Source organism: Mauremys reevesii, linkage group 5, assembly GCF_016161935.1.
Source record: "Mauremys reevesii isolate NIE-2019 linkage group 5, ASM1616193v1, whole genome shotgun sequence".
Lineage (NCBI taxonomy): Eukaryota > Metazoa > Chordata > Testudines > Geoemydidae > Mauremys > Mauremys reevesii.
In genome coordinates this window covers 52872262-52884949 of record NC_052627.1, presented here as the reverse complement: position 1 = coordinate 52884949, position 12688 = coordinate 52872262, and the positions used below count along the sequence as shown (strand labels likewise).

The 12688-nt window shown below is 42.8% G+C and overlaps 1 protein-coding gene across 10 annotated transcripts in view; it reads left to right on the top strand.

The window, feature by feature from the left end:
- INPP4B (inositol polyphosphate-4-phosphatase type II B) overlaps positions 1-12688 on the top strand; it is a 554905-nt gene that overhangs the window by 487533 nt on the left and 54684 nt on the right. For 7 of the 10 annotated variants that reach the window (XM_039539758.1, XM_039539752.1, XM_039539749.1 and 4 more), the window contains one exon: positions 11993-12167. The exons of 2 other annotated variants lie outside the window; for them this stretch is intronic. In XM_039539758.1, coding sequence (XP_039395692.1) covers positions 11993-12167 — 175 coding nt within the window. Of the gene's footprint in view, positions 1-11992; positions 12478-12688 lie in introns of those variants that run through there. One more of the 10 variants, XM_039539753.1, reaches the window with a different exon arrangement.

Here is a 12688-nt window from a genome sequence, read left to right as displayed (position 1 = left end):
ATCGCGTCTAATCAGGACGCGATAGTTCGAACTCCGGAAGCACCGGGGTCAACTCCAGTACTCCACCACTGCAAAAGGCGGTGGCGGAGTCAACCTTGGAGCCGCAGACTTCGATTCCGCGGCGTCTGGACAGGTGAGTAGTTCGAACTAGGGTACTTCGAATTCAGCTACGCTATTCACGTAGCTGAACTTGCGTACCCTAGTTCGACCCCCACTCTTAGTGTAGACCTGCCCTAAGAGATTAAGGAAAGTTTTGTATTTATTGGTATTTCTGGTGACACATCTAAACATGAATCATTCATAGGGATGGTCTAGATCAGGCGTGGACAAACTACAGCCCTCCCACACCCCAACCCCCTGCCTTGAGCCCCCTGCTGCACCCCTCCTGCACCCCAACCCCTGCCCTGAGCCCCCTGCCACACCCCACATCCCCTCCTGCACCCCAACCCCCTGCTCTGAGCCACCTCCCACACTCTGCACCCCCTCCTTTACCCTAACCCCTGCCCTGAGCCCCCTTGTACATGCCGCACCCCTCCTGCACCCTAGCCCCTTACCCTGAGCTCCTTCCTGCACACTGCACCCCCTCCTACACCCTGTACTCCCTCCCGCGCCCCAGCCCTACATTCATGGCCCTGCATGCAATTTCTCCACCCAGATGTGGCCCTTGGGCCAAAAAGTTTGCCCACCCATGGCCTAGAAAATACTTAGTCCAGCAGACTGGACTAGATGACTCTAGAGGTCCCTTCCAGTCCTATGATTCATAAGGTCTTTGATGTAGAAATTTACCCAGGTTGTTGTTCTATCACATCTTCTATTAGAAATACAGAAAAAACCTTCAGTTTTGGTTAAAATGTATACAGCTTTGACATGTTCCTTAATGTATCAACTTTATCATTCTGCACCGGTTATCCCATTATTCCTTTGGATACTTCATTTGGGCAGTCTGCCATTCCAGGTTCTACCATTCTATTCCATTGATTCAGCAACAGACTTGACAGTCTGCATTAAGGTTAATTATTTTGATCTTGTATAAACCCATATAGTGCCAAAAGCTGCGTGCAGCCTGTTACTATCAAATATGGCAAATAATTCAGAAAAGACAGAAGTGTTCAATAAATATTTCTGTTTTGTATTTGGGGGGAAAAAAAGATTATGTAGTCGTATCATATAGTGATGATAACGCTCTTTCCATTCTACTAATGTCTAAGGATTATGTTAATCAGCGGCTAGTAAAGTAAGACATTTTTAAATCAGTAGGTCCAGATAACGTACATCTGAGTTTTGAAAGAGCTGGCTGAGGAGATCACTGGACCATCTTGTTGATTCTCTATAAACTTTGGAATACCAGGGAAGTTCCAGAAGGCCAGAAGAAAGCTAATGTTATGCCTATATTAAAAAAGGGTAAACCGGATGACCTAGGTAATCATAGGCCTGTCAGTCTGACATTATTCTTGGGCAAAATAGCGGAGTGACTGATACAGGATTCGATAAATAAAGAATTAAAGGGAGGTAATATAATTAATCAAACTTTTTTCTTGAGATTACAAGTTTGATTGATAAAGCTAAGAGTGTGGATGTAACATACTTAGGCTTCTGAAAGGTGCATGACATTTTGCTTAAAAACTTAGAAGGATATAGAAGTAACATGGCATACATTAAGCACATTAAAAATTGGCTAACTGCTAGGTTTCAAAAGTTAATTGTTAACGAGGAATCATTGGGTGTGTTTCTTGTGGGTCCTTCCGGGATCAGTTCTTGGTTCTACTCTACTTAACATTTTTATCAGTGATCTGGGGGTGGGGGGGAATCATTGCTGATAAAGTGTGCAGATAACACAAACATTGAGGTACTGGTAAATAATGAAGAGAACAGGTTACGGATACAGAGCGATCTGGATTGCTTGGTAAACTGGACACAAGCAACAATATGCATTTTAGTCTGTTCCTAGATGTATACATTCAACCAAAGAATATAGGCCACAGTTCCACGATGTGGGGCTCTATCCTGGGAAGCAGTGCCTCTAAAAAGACTTGTGAGTCATGGTGGATAATCAGCTGAACATGAGTTCCTAGTGTGCACTATGGCCAAAAGGGCTAATGTGATCCATGGATGCATCAGCAGGGGTGTGATATTTTGAGGATTACCCAGACTAGTAAGGCACGTGTGCCCCATAAGCTCGTGCTGCTCAGTAGCCTGCCCACAAGCACCCTGGCTCCCACCAGCCTAGCTACTCCTTGCAAGGGGACACTAACAGCCCTTCCTGTCCTGAGTCTCCCCAAATCCATCCTGCCAGAGTTTTTAACTGTCAGACACTCGAACTTTTCCCCTCTGGTTCATCACCCCCGAAAATGTAAAACCAGTCCCCCAGATACCAGCTTACTTTGGCCCCCATGCTCCACACAGTTTGCACAACAGAGATCTCCTTGGTTTATTTAATAGAAAAAACACAGATTAAGGGAGAGCAAACATATACAAGTTACACAGCAAAGAAACATAAAGATGCAACTTCAGGCTTTACATTTCCATATTGGATAAAATCCCTTTTCTAATACAAGATAACTATTGCCTTTGAACAGTTTCTCCCCTAATTATAGTGGCGATCCATCATTTCACTGACAGCTTCCTGCCTAGAAGCTGCCTCTAAGTTTCTGGATGAAAAACTTCAGGCAAAATCCTACTTTTAAAAGGCTTTTTTCTCCTCTCCCCACACCCCCGTCCTTGGAGACTCATGTTTATTCAGTGTGTGGAACCCCGTCTTGATTCCACAGTTGGAATGTCTCCGTGTCTTTCCTTTAACTCTAATGGCCCATCTTTGTCTTTTCCTGGCTGGACAATGGGTCATTACTTGGAGTTGGTTGCATATAAACACCTGGCTTGGGAGGCACTCCTCCCTGTCCGATTGATCCCTGTTCTGATGTGAGTGGAGACAAAGTGTCTGAGCCCAGTTCTCTATATACACAAATACATACATTCATAACCATAGCCTGCATACGTAGCTCATGATGATTATCAAGTTTAGAACATTACAAGCTTTCACAACAGACCTTACTTGACTTATTTTATAACACAATAATGTTGTATACAGTTGATTGACTGTTTATTCTTCGGGGGTCAATCCCCTGTTCTCCCCTTGGGATGTCTGGATCCTGATTGTTACCAAGGGAATTTCAAGTAGGAGTAGAGAGGTTATTTTACTTTTGTATTTGTCACTGATGTGACCCACTGCAGGAATACTGTGTCCAGTTTTGGTGTCCACACTTCAGGAAAGATGTTGATAAATTGGAGAGGGTTCAGAGAAGAGCCACGAGAATGATTAAAGGATTAGGAAAACATGCTTAATAGTGATTGATTCAAGGAGTTCAATCTATTTATCTTAATAAAGAGAAGATTAAGGGGTGACTTGATTACAGTCTGTAAGTACTTACCTTGGGAACAAATATTAAATAATCGGCTCTTCAGGCTTTCAGAGAAAGGTGATTCAATGTCTGGAAGATGAAGCTGGAAAGTCTAGATTTTAGACTTAGGGCACCCTTGGATGGCTTGATGGATCCTCACTGTGGTAAGTCTCAAGTAAAACAACCTGAAATAAAATTGTATAGAAAGAGAATTATAGGGTTGAAGAGGTATTTGCAGCCCCAGGTGTGTCTGATTAATGAGCATCATCCTCTTCATCTTAAAAAAACAACATTGCTTCTCGACTCAGCTATGAAATAAATCTTATTTGTGCTTTTTTAAACCTTCTGCTCTTTGGCACGTATTCAGAAGTGCTCTGAGATAGCATAGGTTGTTGTGCTGATGACATACTGAGAATCAAGGGCAAGGGGAAAATTTTAGATTTGAAACCTCAAAACAATTCCCTCATGTAAGCTAAGGCCAAAATGAGACAATTTGATCATTTCAGTTTCTGGCAGTGAAATTCAAGAGAGAGATTCAAGAATTGTGTTTCAGTCAGTGTACATTGAAGTTCACAACTCCGTCTCAAAGGAACTTTTCTAAGTTTAAATATGTTTGTCAAAGACAATTGTAGAGAGTAATACACTTCTCTTTTGGAGTTGGTGATGCAATAGCAGATTGGTAACTATAAACTAAGATACATTTACAGACTTAATAACTTTGCAGTGTTTAAAATTGCATCTTTATTTATCTAGAGCTGGATTCTCCTGTCTGCCCAGTTACTTTCTGCTATGAAATTAAAGCAGCTCAGAGATTTATGTTAGAGAATTCTTCCCATATAATGACAATCTCCTCTGGCACAAACCTGGGGGAAGGCAACTGTGTCATCCAGTGAAGGAGAAAGTAGGGAGTGGAGAGGAGCTTATTTGGGGAGCTGTGGGGGCATAGCAGAATGAGGCTGTGCTACACCTGACTCTCTGCTGATGGGAACTTCTGACCAGACTGTAAGTAAAATCTGTCCTCTGCAGCTCCAATTTACATTGAGCTGGACAGCAGCATTTGGCACCCGCCATCTCTTTCCACTACACCTGTGAATCAAGCTCCTGCCTTTTCCACAGGGTTTAACATTTCAACGGAATTCCTGAACAATTTAGAATCTCTATATAATTCAGAGCCCAAATCACCAGAAAGTATTGTTTGTTTTTAATGCCTTTCAAGCTCAAGAAGGGCACCTATGCTGGCTATGTAGCATGCTCACTTTTTCAAGGAAAGCTCAGCCTTTTAAGTAAGCAAAAAACAAAACAAACAAACAAAAAATAGAATCTTAAAAGATCCATAGCTTGGAAAAGTGAAGCTGCTCAGTAATAGGTGAGGAGAGTTGGCATAAAAGAATGCCTTGCTCTGAAGTCAATGGGAGTTTTTCTTTTGATGTCAGTGGGCTTTGGATAAGGTCTTTAGTTTTTCTTATCTGCCTGACTCATGTCCAGTCACCTTGGGAAGAACTTGACTCTTCTCCTACATCACTGACGTCATTTCAGGGAGCCGTAGCACCATGAGCTGAGCGGAATCCAGGACTACTGGCTTTGAAAGGGGGTGAGTGGGATAAATATCTAATCTGGCATTCTGTGGCCACTAGTGCATGTGTACTTATACCTCAGAATACCGAGGTGCTGTGTCATCCAGGTGTAAACCCCACAGGGTTTCAATGAGCCAACAAGCTACAATGGGAGTGGATGCAGTATTCCAAAGTTATTACATTTCAGACAGAGGAATTAAAATACCATCGAGTTAAGTGTAAGGCTTTGCTTCACTCAGCCAGTTACATTTGCCTCAGCAGAGGGGCCTGAAATCTGCATTGTAAGACGTTAGTTCTGCAATTGGCAACTTCATTAAAACAGCCTTAGGACACTAGGGCTATGTCTACACTACAGCCTATGTCCACAAAACTGATGTTGCTCAGGAGTGTGGATATCCCACTGCTCCCCGAGCGACATAAGTTACATTTGCATAAGGGCTCATGTGCACAGAGCTATGTTGGCAGGAAAGCGTCTCCCGCTGACATAGCTTCTGCCATTCATGGAGGTTCTTTTCTTTTATGCCGACGGGAGACCTCTCTCACCAGACGCACTGCAGCGGCACAGCTGAACCACTGCACCACTGTAAATACAGACATGGCCTAGAGAGTTTACAGTGGCAGCATCACCACTATAAGCTCTGTATATAGCTGCTCTAAGCCAACAGGAGAGAGTTCTCCCATCAGCTTAACTACTCCAGCCCCCGCAAGAAGCGATAGCTGTGTTGCTGGGATAGGCTCTCCCTCTGACATAGCACTGTCCACATTGGCACTTATGTCACATGGGGAGGTGGTTTATTCACAGCCCTGAGTGACATAAATTATGCCAACATAAGCTGTAGGGTTGACATAGCTTCCATAGCATCTGTCTGAGAAAATAGCTGCCTGTGATAAAGTTTTTGAAGTTAAAGGTATGTTTTGATACTCTTGATATGGTGCCAACTTATCTGATAGTGTATTTGGGCACTATCCTCCTGCCCACAGCATTGAAAGTGTATCTCCTATTGTGTCAGGTATTGAGCAGATTTATGAGATACCACTAATTCCTTGGAGTAGAAGTTCCAGAGCATCAGCAGTTCATAGTGGATACTGTGGGTTGAAGTGACTCCTGATATGAAGAGATTAACCATTGATCGTGCTTTTCAGTATATCAAAGAATAAATGTACAGTGGGGCATTGTATCTTTTAAAAACAGAACAAATGGCTTTTATATTGTGACAAAGTTCCTCCTCTACCTTCAGAGGTCTTAGCGCTTATTGGCGGATTTGCTCGGCTCAGAGATTCACCATGTGGGTCAGGAAACAGCCCAGAGACCTTCCCCTCTGGTAGAACCCACAGTCCAGGTCAATTCCTCCTATGTCTGATCAGGAGTTGGGAGGTTTGGGGAGAATCCGGGCCTGCCCTCTACTCCATGGTATTCTGAGGTATAAGTACACATGCACTAGTGGCCACAGAATGCCAGATTAGATATTTATCCCACTCACCCCTTTTCAAAGCCAGTAGTCCTGGATTCCGCTCAGCTCATGGTGCTACGGCTCCCTGAAATGACGTCAGTGATATAGGAGAAGAGTCAAGTTCTTCCCAAGGTGACTGGACAGCCCTGGGCCCTGTGGACTGCAGCTGTCTAGAGTGCCGCTGGTACAGCTGCGCGACAGCTACAACTCCTTGGGCAACTTCCCCATGGCCTCCTCCCAATACCTTCTTTAGCCTCACAACAGGACCTTTCTCCTGGTGTCTGATAATGCTTGTACTCTTCAGTCTTCCAGCGATGTCTTCTCACTCTCAGCTTCTGGTGCCTCTTGCTCCCAGCTTCTCGCATGCACACTACAAACTGAAGTGAGGTCCTTTTTAACTCAGGTGCCCTGATTAGCCAACCTGTCCTAATTGATTCTAGCAGTTTCTTCTTAATTGGCTCCAAGTGTCCTAATTAGCCTGCCTGCCTTAGTTAGTTCCAGCAAGTTCCTGCTTGTTCTGGAACTGCCCCTGTTACCTTACCCAGGGAAAATGGATCTACTTAATCTGGGACTAACATATCTGCCTTTTAACACTCTCCTGTAGCCATCTGGCCTGACACTGTCACAATATATATTCCTGTTGATTCATGCACATAAATCCTATTGATGCTAATGGGAGCTATACAGACCTCGATAAAAGAACAGAACACAGCCACTGAGGCACAGAGCAAAAAACAGAGTAGAAAATACTAAATAAATAAAGAGGTCACATTCCTGGAATTATAAGATGCAAATCACTTCACCCACACCCACTTAAAATAAATTAAAAGAATGTGGTACTTTTACTGTAGGAGGTGTTTGTCCACTCTTGAGAATGAAGTTCTTCTACCATAGAAAAACTGAAGTGTAGGCAGTGCAAACTGACCCATCAGTGTACTTCAGCTCTGTTCCAGTTGGACCATTTCCAAGGAAAAACATACTCTAGTCTCTGTCTTCAGCCTTTCTGCTGAGATTGAAAAGTAGAGCCAGTTATGAAGATGGTGGTGAGATATCCAGGAGAGACTGGCTCAGATGTAAGTTTGGATGGAGAGAGATTGGTCAGAAGTAGGAATGTAGGTCTGTGATTCACTGGCATCAAGATGGTAATCGAAACCATCAGGTCACCAGCAGATGAAGTCACCGAGAGATAGAGAGGAGGGAGCCAAGGAAGATGTGTGCGGTTCCCATGGAGATTATGCAAAGGGAAGAAAAATTAAAAGGCAACATGCTCCAAAAGAATGTAGAGTATGTTACAGCAAAGCAAAATGCATTGTGTCCTGCACAATAGAGATATATTGAAGTTACCATCCTGAAAACAGAAAGAGCTTGACATCAGGTTCGACAGATGCAGAACGTAGAATTCTCTATATAAATCTGAGTCACACCACAGGCTAAATCAGCATAACTCACTGTGTCAGCTTAATTTCTTAATAGTTTCTGTATAAATTTAGACTCAGATGTTTTCCCTTTCAGTAAGTGCCATGCATAGGCACTTGAAAGCACCAGACCAAGGAAAGGAGGTAATTTAGGGCATTTCATACTGAAATGAGTAATTGCGTTAAGGGCCCTGTCCTGCTCTCATTAAAGCCGATGGGAGTTTGGGCCTTTATCTTTTACTGTTTAGAATAGTTTTGGGAATCCCTTTTACCCATTGCTAATGTATAGAGTTGAATGCCCAAAGGGAAGGGGAAATGGAGCATTTAATTATTTCTTTGGATTTTTCAAGCATAATTATTTTGTGACAAATTTGGCTATCCCCTTTGTGGTACCCAGCCATAATTTGAATCTTTGCCTCCCTTTAGTGCTGGGCTTAACACCTCTGTGAGTATTAGTCTCTCTAACAATTGTTTGATGCACTGTAGTTGTAGCTGTGTTGGTCCCAGGGTATAAGAGAGACGAGGTGGGTGAAAGCAGCAAAGAGTCCTGTGGCACCTTATAGACTAACAGATGTTTTGGAGCATGAGCTTTCGTGGGTGAATACCCACTTCGTCGGATGCATGTAGTGGAAATCTCCAGAGACAGGTGTATATATATGCAAGCAAGAAGCAGGCTAGTCTAGAGGCTGAGATGAGAGAGTGGAGGATGAGGAAAGCTTGGAGAAACTGGAGATGTTGCTTCATGGTTGTTTAATTGTTTTTTTGTCTGAGTCTTTGGTGTTTCTTTTTTGAATGGTGTCAAATTCTCTTTGAAGTCTCTTTCTGGAAGTAGTTTCTTTTTTTCTTTGATGCAGGATGTTTAATTTGCTTTTGTTTGGCCAGGAAGCAGTTTGTTTCTACACAGTGGCCAGGGTTTCCATTCCCTTTCCCTAGTTTTTTTTAATTTGCCATTTTCCCAGTTTGATTTGTGTCCATTTATCCTTTTCGTGTTAGCAGAGTGTCCGGCATATGGGGCCGTGGAGATTATTGATGGCATTGGTGGATGATGATGTGTGCGGTGATGGTGATGCTGATGGGTGTGTGTGCTGGTGATGTGTGTTGCTGTTTGGCAGGTGATGTGTGATGGGATTTGTTGGTGTATGGTGTTAGAGTTGGCATCGAGGTTTGTTGTATGGATTGGTTTCAGTTAGAGTTGTTATGGGTGAGTAATCAGTTACAGGTTGGCAGGCCTGGCACTGGCCTGCCACCCCCTGCCTGGCCTGTGGATGGAGAAGGTGGAGGGGTTGGTTGTCCAGGATGGGATGTAGATGATGATGCGATGAGGGGTTTTAGTGGGGACTGTATGTGATGGCCAGTGGAGTCCTGTTGGTTTCTTTCTTGTGTCTGTCTTGCAGTCTGGCTTCCTGGCTCACGTCTCTGGCACGTCGCCTGGCTGTGATTCTGCCTCTTATTTCCTTCCTTGGTTTTTGTATTTTTTGGTTGAGGTCTCTGAGATTTGTTTGTGTTTGGTTGGTGTTGGAGGGTTAGAGCAGAGGTGTAGTGCAGATGCGTGTGTCAGTGCTAGATGTGGTGGTGGTGAGTGGTGGGATGGGGCATGAAGGATTGGCATGAGGGGGTGGTATATGGAGGGGTGAGTTTGCATAGGTGGTGTGGTGTTGGTGTGTGGTGCTTATGTGGTTATTGGGAAGTGGACCTCCCATGTAGATTGGATGATGGTGGGGTTGGGTTGATGGTGGGGTGGAGGGTTTGGTGGAATTTTTTCTCTTTCCAGTTCCAGGGGTCCAGAGTCCAGATGATGAAGGATGAGATGGAGATGATGTAGGTAGAAGAGGCGTGAGAGGGAGAGGAGGCGTTGAGAAAGAGCAGCCATGTTGTCCAAAAATGTTAGGTGGCCATTGGTTGCCCATGCCATAACTGAATATATATATATATGAGTTTTGAATATGTTGTGTGTGTGTGAAAGGCACAATAGTGTGAGCTCATAAAGGCTGTGGAGCTCAGCAACCAGCTGTGCTGTGGCATCTTGTATTGACAGTGTGTATTGTGTGTTGGATGTTTGTGAGCCATGGGATGTGGTGGCCATGGTGTGGGGATGGAAGTTTCCCAAGTCAATTGTATGTATCATCTGGTAGCCTTGCCTTGTTAGATCTGATCTCAAAAGTCAAGTGGCACCTTATAGACTCACGCTTGAGATGAGAGCAGCGAGTTGGTGAATAGACACTCCCCGATGCATGATGACGAATGCATGTGGCGGGGTATTCACCCACGAAAGCTCATGCTCCAAAACGTCTGTTAGTCTATAAGATGCCACAAGACTCTTTGCTGCTAATGCATTGTAGTTTCCTCAGGAAATCAGTGGTGTCACGGAGATAGCTGGGAGTGCTGGTGGCATAGGGTCTGAGTAGAGAGTCCACATATCCAGACAGTCCTTCAGTGAGAGTGCCAATACCCGAGATGATGGGGCATCCAGGATTTCCGGGTTTGTGGATCTTGGGTAGTAGATAGAATAACCCTGGTCGGGGCTCGAAGGGTATGTTGATTTGTTCCGATGTTAGTGTAGGTGGGTGAAGTAATATCTTGTATTGGACCAACTAATATATTACCTTACCCACCGTGTCTCTCTCTAATAAGGCAATAAGGAAACAGGGACTTGGCTTCGCTATCCATCTGCACAAGCCAGCTGCAAACGGGAGTGCATGCTGCACTTTTCTAAGGGATGGTGCAACAGCTGCAGTCTTTTCACTCCACTCAGCGTAGTGCCATAATGGTCTTGTATTTTCTTTCAGTATCTTCTTTCATGATAAACGACATACTAGTGCAGGGGTAGGCAACCTATGGCATGTGTGCCGAAGGCGGCATGTGAGCTGATTTTCAGTGGCACTCACACTGCCCGGGTCCTGGCCACCGGTCTGGGGGGCTCTGCATTTTAATTTAATTTTAAATGAAGCTGCTTAAACATTTTTAAAACCTTATTTACTTTATATACAACGATAGTTTAGTTATATATTATAGACTGATAGAAAGAGCCCTTCTAGAAACGTTAAAATGTATTACCGGCACGCGAAACCTTAACTTAGAGTGAATAAATGAAGACTCGGCACACCACTTCCAAAAGGTTGTCGACCCCTGTACTAGTGGCAGGTGTGGCAGAAAAATGCTCCAGTGCAATCTGACACATCTGGCTTTTCTTGACCATCCAGCCATTTCCCTTGAAACTGCTGTCAGAATAATTGTAATCTCTGGTGATAGCAAAAGAGCTAATTCCATTTATAACCATATCAGTTATGCTTGTCCAAGGGAAAGCCCTTACCAGGAGGCTTGAGCACATGCAAATATAACTTTAATGAGGTTGAAGGGTTTAGCTAACATGTCCGTATTACATATTCCACTTACATAGACGATATCTTGAATAGCTACCAACTTTACAACTGAAATGTTTAAAAGTCATTTGAAGGTATCCTTACTGCTCTAATACAGGGACAACACAACTTTTAAAGACTCAGAAGAACCTCACTGTTGTACAAATTAACCCACAGTTGATTTGACTGAACAAGGTACATTGTCCTTGACCTTTGAATTAAAGATATCAGTATTTATTTAGCTCATAAGGTTGAGTTAACAGTGCTGCTGAGTTAAATTTATTCCAATTATTTTTAAAGAGCCAAAAACATAAAAAATAATTGAATTGTTTCAAAAAGATCACATGTACAAGAAGCAGATAGTGAAGCTGGAGTGGACTAAAAAAATGTAAGCACCACAGAGACACCACTTTGCCTGGTGTCACATTGTGACACAGTGGTTTTGTTTTCCTTTCCTAAGCTATGCATTTATTCATTTATTTCACTGCATATCAATTCATGTGTTTGTCTTAGTCACAGTCCAGCTCATTTCATTTTTGTTATTAAGAGCCTCTAATCTGTGAATGCCACTTACACACTTTTAAAACTTTTTAAAAAATAATAGACAGCTAGTTAGCTAGTTCATTGTGCTTCCCGTTTGAGTGCAGAACAGAGTAAAATGTTTGGAATTATTTAGCATAAATCCGCCAAATCAGTTGGCCATGTTTAGTGTCTCTTTGTTGTCAGAATACCTAAGTATTGGCTTTCTTTGCTATTTAAATGCTATTCTATTTGTTCCTAACTTCCCCTGTTTAACAGCAGACAAACCCAGGGAGCACTGAATGAGTCGGATGATCCTGAGACAGGCTGTCTAACTGATAACAAGCCAACTTCTCGTCACTTCTATCCTGTCGCCTTGCTGCTTGTCAGCTCACACTTGCTGGTTGTGTGGCTTATCTTAAGTCTTGCTTTACTATTAGCCAAATATCAATAAACTTCACTTGTGTTCCTTTCTTTTCTACAAACAGCAACAAACTAACTTAAAAATAAAATAATTATGCTGTAATATTTCTACACTTTCAGACCCACAGGATTTGTCTATAGGATACAAATGTCTAAACTGTATAGTGCTTTCATTTATTTTTTCTGAAATCTAAGACGTATACTATGCATTAAGTGAGTTAATTTCCTCTTTTTGTTCATGGCAAAGTTTTCCCACTTTAACTAGCTCAAAGAAAGATCATATATATATATATTAGTGTCTCTATATCGGACAAATTACAGGATCCTGAAAGCTTGAACCCCACCCCCTGGTTTCCAAACTCCTATTCAGTCTATCAATTAAAAAGATCAAAAGTGATTTTGCACAATACAAACTAACCCTGAGCCAAGAATAATGGATGGGACAGTTTGTTGGATTAATTTTCATTGTGCTACTTTCATTGTTGTTTATTCGCTGATGGAATCTTCTGTTTTGTTTAACAAATAGGTTATGTTACTACATTGCTTCAACTA